The 8,684-nt window shown below is 48.1% G+C and overlaps 1 protein-coding gene across 1 annotated transcript in view; it reads right to left on the bottom strand.

Annotated features, from left to right (window-relative positions):
- The window catches only part of IGF1R (insulin like growth factor 1 receptor), a 249,668-nt gene that overhangs the window by 40,330 nt on the left and 200,654 nt on the right, over positions 1 to 8,684 (bottom strand). The window contains exons 4-5 of the mRNA XM_006924137.2: positions 7,770 to 7,918; positions 5,267 to 5,411 (exon numbers count right to left, since the gene is read on the bottom strand). Of these exons, the coding sequence (XP_006924199.1) occupies positions 5,267 to 5,411; positions 7,770 to 7,918 (294 nt within the window). The remainder of the gene's footprint in view (positions 1 to 5,266; positions 5,412 to 7,769; positions 7,919 to 8,684) is intronic.

Consider the following 8,684-nt stretch of genomic DNA (forward strand, 5'->3'; position numbering starts at 1 on the left):
CTCGGGGACGAAGTCCACCCACGCCGTCCGCAGTGTAGGAGAGAGAATGAGACACGGAGACAGACTCGGGGCGGACCTGTTTCCTCCCCCAGGTGCACCCCACCATGAAAAGCCCCAGCTCCAATCTCTGCAGAAGATGGGGGAGGAGGACTGGACCACGATGGACAGTGTCCCTGGGCCACCCATCCAGGCAATGGCGACTCAGTGTCTGACAAGAGCACAGCGCTGATGAGCAGATCTGGGTGGGCCAAGAATCCAGAGCTGACCAGCGCACCCTGGTGATGATGACACCGTTGGTCCTGAGATCCTGCCTGGGAACACGCTGGTCTCACAGAGGCCGAGCACCAGCAAGGGGCTGGAGGTCAAAGCCGACCAAGTCAGAGGTGGGTCCTGCCCTCGTGAGTACACACGGAAGCAGCAGACCTAGCTGTTTACTAAAGGCAAGATGTGGGGACAGCCAGAATCAGCTACAGCCATCTCGGAAAGAAGTCACGCCCGGGGAGGAGAGGGTGCAGACAGCTACGGCTCGGGGACCAGGCAGGCCGGGCCACGTTGCCCGTCCGAGTCCCCCGTGCTGAAGGGTGTGCTCCCACGGACCCTGACTCCTTGCCTCCCCCGTCCTGCTGCTCCCCTGCCTCAGCTTCCTTCTGGAAGGAATCTAGGAATCAGCACGGCACTCTGAGCTACGTCTAATATGCACCCCCAGATCCAACACGCAAAGGGCGGAGAAGAAAGGATCCCGCCCTCTCTGCGAAGCCAGGACAGGAGCCCCAAGCCCCGCCCCACCCCGCCCTGGGGGCTGTGGCCATTGGGCACCTCTCTGTGCCCGGCGGCTGGTCTTCCCCTACCCACATACCAGGACCTCTGCACGCCTGATCAGTCCTCAGCCGGAGTCGTTCATTTACAGCAAAGCCTAAGTTATGGTTACGACGCCGCCAGGCACGTGTGTGACATCTCCTTGGGAACTCGCCCTCAGGGAGTTCAGAGACAGGGATCCAGGACCAGAATGTCACGAATGAGCTGCACGCCACGGGTGGGTCACTTAATGCTTTCCATAGCCCCGTTGACTCACAGACAGGACCACGAGGCATGTGAACAGGTGTTGTCTGAGCTCTCCGTTAGTTTTAAGAGTGCAGGACTCTAACGCCCAGGAGAAGTCACAGAGCTGAGGCGGAGTCTGCCCCACCAGCCGGAAGCCCACCCCTCCACGAGCCCCGGGCCCCATCCATGCATGTGCTGGGGGATGTGGGTGAGGCCGGAAGGCAGGGGCCTCGTTACAGTCACACAACTGAAGGAGGATTTTACAGGTGGGAAACAGATGCCTCCTATTTTAGGCCTGTTCTTGCCCACAGAATATTTGCAGCTCTGAAGGGACACTCTGCAGTGTCAGCTGCCCGGATTCCTGAGTTGGCCACACGGGAGAAAAAAAAAAAAAAAATCTCCTTACTGGCACAGAAACCTCCGGGCCGCAAGCGAGGGCCAATTAACCAGGTCAAACTGCCAACTCGCCCCAGGATGAGGCTTCTTTTTAGTAAACTAATTTCATTGGCAGGGAGCAGATCAGCGCCGAAAATACCTTCTGAACAAAACACGCCTCTCCCCATGGGAGGAAGCATGAATTACAAATCAGGAATTTGACAGATGAGTGGCAGGCGCATGGAAATTCTGTGTATGCGACTAATCACTTTGAAAAGCAAGATTATCTTTTTACTGTAAATACAAACATTTCTTACAACCCTGAAGAGGGCCAGAAGCCAGGATACCGATATCAATAAAATCCAGGCATTACGGAGCCCATGGAAGCAACAGGAAAATAAAAGTAAACCTCCTGTCAAAATAATAATCAAGCCATTCTCGGGCTGCCTGTCAATACCGCTCCTGTTTTCAGCCCCAGCCCTGAGGCCTGGCTCCCTCCAAATCCTCCCGTGATGAGATGAGAATTCAGAGACGGTAAAAGGCAGAGGAGACGTATCCGTGAAGCTCTGAGACGCGCACACTTAGATTTTAATTGTTTCCTAAAGGAAATGGCTCTTAAGTCAGTTACTCAGGAAATGTGATTTCCTAATCGTCGTCTTGTACGTGTGCATGACAAAATCTGTGTCTTTCTTAAATAGCGGGAAAACCCTCGACTGTCTTTATTTTTTAAATAAGAGGTCATTTGAGCCAAACGGATGACACTTGGGGAAGCTGGATCTCAAATGCTCTCTCCTACTGTCTCCCTGTCTGAGGTATGACTCTCGAAACAGAGTGAGCGATGTCCTCGAGGAAACCCTGGCCGTCCGCGTTTTTATGGGCAAAGCGATGCCGCCTGATGCTGTCTGGGCCTCTTTCCCCACTGCCCACCACTCTGCTACCTATTTTCATGTGATTCTGCGCGTATCCGTTGCCAGCCTGCAAATCGAATTCTAAAACCAGCTCGCTTGGAGTGTGGACTAAGAGTTCTACTCCAGGGAAAGTGCTTTGAATTTCGTGTTTTGAACTTGACTCAGTAGCCTGGGCTGCTCAGGAGACTTCTGGAGGCGGACGAGTTCCAGTATGGAACGCCCAGGCTGTCGGGCACGAAGGATCTCTATGCTGTGAATCTGTCTGCTCTCCATCAAAACAAAAAGCTACAGAACTCTGTTCCGATTGAGCTTACTTATGTTCTCGTTGGCTGTGAGCGGTTCGAGAAAAGAAGTACTTTAAGGCACTAGTGTGACAAGAAAATATTGAGGAAAAAAAAATCAGAGTGGTTTGGGGACATGCGCATGAGAACACAAGTCACAGGATATAGAGAGACGCTGAAGTCTGGATCCCGCCCCTACACACTTTGACTGAATTGGGATGGAGTGCGACTTGGGTATCAGAATTCTGTAAAAGCCTGATAGCATCAAAAGATGACTCTGCTGTGTAGAAAAATTTGGGAACCACTGGGACAAAAGTCCTTTGGCTTAAAGCAGAAGCACACAGAAATGAAATGTCCAGAAATTAAATTTCCAGACAGCTCCGCTGACACTCCCCTCAGTCAAAAGCCTTGACTCCGTTCCGCTGCCCACCTGAATTAAAACCGCCACACCTGGGTGCAGAACGCCTTACTAATCCTGATACACCCGCCTCTCCAGCATCATTTGCCAGACAGGTCCTAGGATGCCCCAACTCGTTACCTTGGCGCCTGCCTCCCCGTCCTGAACGGCCCTCCTTCATCTTCCGTTTTCTGAATGTCTCTGGAAACCCTGCAAGGCCCCCCTCAAATGCCACGTCCTCTAGGGGCGTGTCTGGTCTCCCGAATAAGAGAGCCGACTCTTCGCGCCCTTGGCATATGCCTTTCGTCCCCCGCTGAGCCTCACGCAAGTTCTGCTTCGTACTTAACTATTCATCACATTCCTTTCTCCTCTTCCTCTGTCTGACTCTTCCCTCCTTTCAGAGGAGGGGGCTGGACCTAACTGTCTTCCTACGTCTGAAAAGGAGAAATAAAAAAAAAAAAAATGAGTCGTCGCTACTGCCCAGGCCAATACGGACCTGGCGATGGGGTGTTCATCACAGGTAAGCAGGATCTACGTACCTGCTTAGTCACGGATGTGGAAGGCAGATCAAGAACCAACTCGCATCAAGAGAGGCATGATCCTCAAGGTCCCCCGCTAAAGAGAGACCCTCTAGCACGCAGCGCACAGGCTCAGGAGGCTGGAAGCTCGGCATCCGTAGGCTGCAAGGGCCGTGGATCAGCAGCAGGTTGAAAAATCCAACTCAAACGCTAAGGGGCCTGAAGCTTATCTGAGCTCGGAAGCGTCTCAAACGCCTGAGCAATGGCACTCATCCTTAATTAGACACCACCGGGACTTGAGGTTTTATGCAAGTTTCAGAGAGTGAGTCATACATACACAGTCTTGCAAATAAAAGTCGGGCTTTCGTTTTCAGCCACGTTTTAGTGCATAATACTTTTAGTTAACACACAGCTGAAAGGTAATCACGTCGTGTAATAATAATTCCTAATAAAAATGAATTAAACTCTCCTCTTGGTTTTTCCCTCTATGTCCACCATGAGCTCAGCCTGGAGGGTGGGAATGGGGGGGACGGCAGGAATGTCACCTTAAGCAGCAGGAGACCTTGCAGGTCCCAATCTGCCTAAGAAAACATGCTCGCTGACACCAAGGACTCGGGGCTGAGAAGGAGCCAACCAACAAAACCACAGCAGCAAAATGGCAGAGCGTCGGCTTGCCATCTACGTGACCTGGGACGCGCTGGGGACCGGGCATGGTGGCAGCCTCTTTGGATGTGCAAAGAGAAAGATGTTTTACTAAAGAATCAGCATTCCCGCTGGGGAGGATCGTGTGCTTTTCAGGGATGGAATGAAGAGAGGCCCTCTCGTGATGGAATCTGAAGAATTTAAGACCGACCGAGAGTGAGTCTGGGAAAAGCAGGGAGGCCGTGAAGAAGGCCTTATGCCGTCGCTGTATCTGGGCAGGTCAGATAAATCGACAAGGGGACGCTTTCCCATGACCCTCCCACCTCTTTCCTTCCTGAATCATCTCCCCAGATTTTCTTTAGAGGGAAGTCACTCACTGATGGATGTTTCCGTTTATTTCGAAGCGTTAGCATAAAGCCTGGCAGGAGCTGCATATAAAAGGAGGAGCGTGAGCAGGTCAGTCGATATGCAAAGGTGCACACGGACGGACGAACTGCTGGAAAGAAACCGGATGCAATAAACACCGGCTTTTATTTTATCCTCTGGCTATTTTAAAACCCCTCTCACAAAGCACCTCTCTGCAGAAGGCAAAAATCCTATCGATGGCGTAAATCCTACAGGCTAATCAATAAAAACAATTTTGTGAATCAAGATTTCTTTATGACAAAACGTACTGTCCGTACTTCTCCAAATCTCTCATGTTCCCATATATTTTGAAAGACGGCATGTTTTTTGTTTTTTGTTTTTTGGAGAGATAAGGCTATGTAAACGGTGATGTCACGGAGAGGTGAGCCCTTCAGACCCATCCCTGTCACTCCTGGCGGGAAAGGACCTCCTGGCATCGCCGTCCGCTGTTTCTCTGGCCACAGTGGGGCACGCAGCCCTTGACCGATGGGTCACGACAGTTTTCCAAACCAGCAACATCCCAAGCATGGGGAGTCACGATGACACTCCTCCCACTGGAGGAGGTGGCCTGTCACTCAGGTTGCTTCTTCCTTACTTTTTAACAAGAAAGCGTTCTTACCTTAGTAATGCAGAGTTTTGAAAGCACGCTACTTATTCTGTAATAGCAGAATGACAGTTCGGGAAAGTCAGAGCACTCACCCCTCCAGCTGCTCCTCTCCTAAGATCTGGCGAAGGTTTTTCAGGAAGGACAAGGACACCAAGGCGTGGGAATGACGGATCTTCACGTAGCCCGTCACCACCTCAATAAGCCCCATGAAGTTCTCCAGCTCCGAGGCAATGTTATCTACAGGAAGAGGGGACCATGTGACTGTGAGGTCGCTGAGCGTGAGGGTGACACACTTGGTTTCTCATTACCACGTGTGGAGAGAGAGTCCGTGGGAGGTCTTATTGTGATGGTCAAAAACCGCTTCCCTAATAAACTCTGTAAGTGTCTAACCAACGTAATGCATGTTTGAAACTAATAATAAAATAAAACGAAATAAAATAAAACGAAATAAAATAAATAAAATAAAATAAATAAAAATAAATGGAAATAATAAAATAAAACAAAGTAAAATAAAACAAAATAAAATAAAGTAAATAAAAAATAAAATAAAATAAAAAAATTAAATTAAATTAAAACAAAACAAAATAAAATAAAATAAAATAAAATAACTGCTTCCCTCGCCTCGACTCTCAACAACCTCTCCCAGGACAGGGCCCCGAGGCAGGGGAAGGCCAGTTTCTAGATGGCTGGGTACCACAGCTCCCGGGCTGATCGAAAGAATGTAAAATCATAAATTCCAGACTGTCAATCAGCTGAGGCCAGCAAGGCGAGGGAACGTCGTTCAACATACTGTCGACAGATAGTATGTCTGTCTCTTCGTGTGGGGGTGCCGCTGAGTAAACGGGGTTCCCCGGCCTCGTTAGGGGTGCTCCTGAGGCAGCTCTCGATCCTAAGACACGGGTTCTGTCTGTATTTAAAGATTCCACATTACCAAGACTGGAAGGAAACACACTAATACGTCGAGACTGGCTATCTGCAGGTGGTTTCTGAAAATCCATTTCTGCATTTGTAAGTTTTCTGTGTATTCTTTTCATAACTAGAAAGTAGCTGGGGAAATGGTTGCCGATGCGTATGGAAAAGTGACATTATATAAACAGTGTGTTCCTTTCATTTTTGTTTAGCCTATCTTTTTCTCATTGTAAAAAAAAAAAAAAAAAAAAAAACAAGAAAAAAACTTGTGTTCAACTTACGCCAAAATATATAACAAAAAACAGCATAATGAAACGGGTGTGGTTTGACTAATGAGATTTTACCGAGTATGATTTGTGAAGATTTATTTAATAAAAGGTTTTATTTTGCTTTGAATTGATAGAAATAAAATTAAGGACACTGCCCTGGAGGGTAAAGCTCTACCTTTAATGTGCTGTGTAATGTTTTTCTAAGAGAAATTAAGGAGAAACTCAAATTGTAAAGACTAGAGCTTGTCTAAAGTGGGTGTTTTGAGGGAAAGATCTAGAACGTTAAATGTGGAGAAGGCTGCATGCCTTTAACTTGGGCTGGAGACTGACCTTTCCGATCTCTTTTTAAAAATGAAGAGATCCAGTACGAGCAAAAAGAACAAAATTGGAGAAGTACCAGGAGGGTCAGAAAATTCTAGCTGAAGGGCTGAAAAACGTGAAAAACGAGCGATATCGAAAAATTCAAAAGCGCTAAGCAAAATTTGTTCCCGCCATCTCTAAATTGTAAGAATATAGCTCGCTCCTTCGACGAATTGTAGTTAAGAAAAAGTAAATTCATGGAATAAACAAATCACATCTTTCTCCCTCACACTGTAAAAAACAATTTCTATTCAAAAGGACGTCGAAAAAAAATTCCTTTCAACCTCAAGGTCTTCTTACTGTGTTTATTCTGGCTTATGAAACCATCAGCACCTTGACCAAGAGGTCCTGGTGTGGAGAATTTATAGGGCCATTATTAGAATGGACCCTTGTCCATTAAAGATCGGAAGTGAAAATATCACAGAATAAGTCCGTGGGAACTGCTCTGCACAAATGCCATCACTAGGAGCGCCATGGCCACCGCAAATGACGGTCGCCGTCCCACGGGGATGAGCCTGAAACTTTAAATACATGATGACACACGCTTAAATCTTTTTGGCTCTCAGAAGCAAATTCAGAGATCGACTACTCTTTTGGACTTCATGAAATTTTAAAGTGATAGCATTAAATATTCCCTTTGCTCAGGCTCCTCAAAAGAGCTAAGTAACCAAAAGTCTTTGGACTTAAAGCTGTGTGGATCTGGCTCCCACTGGAGACGGCTGAGTCATACCCCTGATCCATCGTCTCCTCTGGGGTCTGTGTGTGTCGAGACGTGCCTCTCCTACGTAAGAGGCGACTCACAGAGAGATGACAGATGACCCTTTACAGGAATCAACGCTGAGCCAGTGGCTCACAGCAGACTGCCTTTCTGTTTGTTTGTTTGTTTGCTTTTATCTTAGAGGGAAACTCAATGGAGAGGCATCGAGCACGAGGCTGACACACCACATTGTTTTTCTGGGCCTCTAGTTTACTTGTGAGTCATAGATGAATAGAAAAAGCATCAATGAAAGAAAACCAGGAGATCCAGCCACGTTTTCCGGGGGGATGGAATACTTACTGCCTCGTCGAATATTAATGAGCAAATTGCCCTTGAATATGGTGCATCCTTGGAGCATCTGAGCAGAAGTAACCGAATCAATGGTCTTCGTTTTCTTTTCTTCCTCGCAGACTTTGGGGCAAGGTCCTTCGCAAGGGATGCAGTACATGCTGTCGAAGATAAAGAACCGACCACGGACAGAAAGGTCAGAGCGTCTCCTTGCGTTGAAAAAAATCATAAGCATGTTTTTTTTCTAGCTGTTTTTTTTTTTTTTTTTTTTTTTTGAGTACACGTTTATAAAAACCAACCATTTTGAAGCATTCAAGTGGTCACACCATAATGCGTCCCCAAGCCCACCCAGGAACAGCCACTCAGACTGCCAACGAAAAAGGAGAAAGGGCCTGCTTGTTTCTAGATGAAATTCGTGATGCATCCTTGAAGCACGTGCGTATCATAGGCCGTCAACCGGGGAGCCAGCTGGTCCCACGTGGGAGAAACAGCCTCGCAGAAAGGAAGGGCTCTCCGGCGTCGTGGCTCCTGCCTGGCACACCCTGGGAGGCTGCACGCGGCAGAGAAAAGACAGCAGTGTCTCTGCCTCTGACAGGAGTCTCGCTCCCGTGGCCAGCATCCTGGCGAAGCCCAGGCAGGCATCCGAAAGGCATAGGGTACGGCGCAGATCTGTTATTTTCTTGCTAAAGCCTCAGTGACGTTATTTCTTGACGATGTTTCGCAGAAACTTGTAAATTGATCCAAATGTTGTTTTTGCTGCATACACAGTAAAAGCAGGGGCGTTCCATTCCCTTGGAATGGGCTGTCCTATCTCAAACGCTCTCTTGAACATGCGACAAAGCGCCAAGCGTCGGGAATGAGGGCCTAAGGCTGGCGCTTTCCCTGCTCACCTACTAGCATTTAGGAAATAGTGAGCAAAGTGCTCAT

Source organism: Pteropus alecto, unplaced genomic scaffold (genome assembly GCF_000325575.1).
Source record: "Pteropus alecto unplaced genomic scaffold, ASM32557v1 scaffold59, whole genome shotgun sequence".
Lineage (NCBI taxonomy): Eukaryota > Metazoa > Chordata > Mammalia > Chiroptera > Pteropodidae > Pteropus > Pteropus alecto.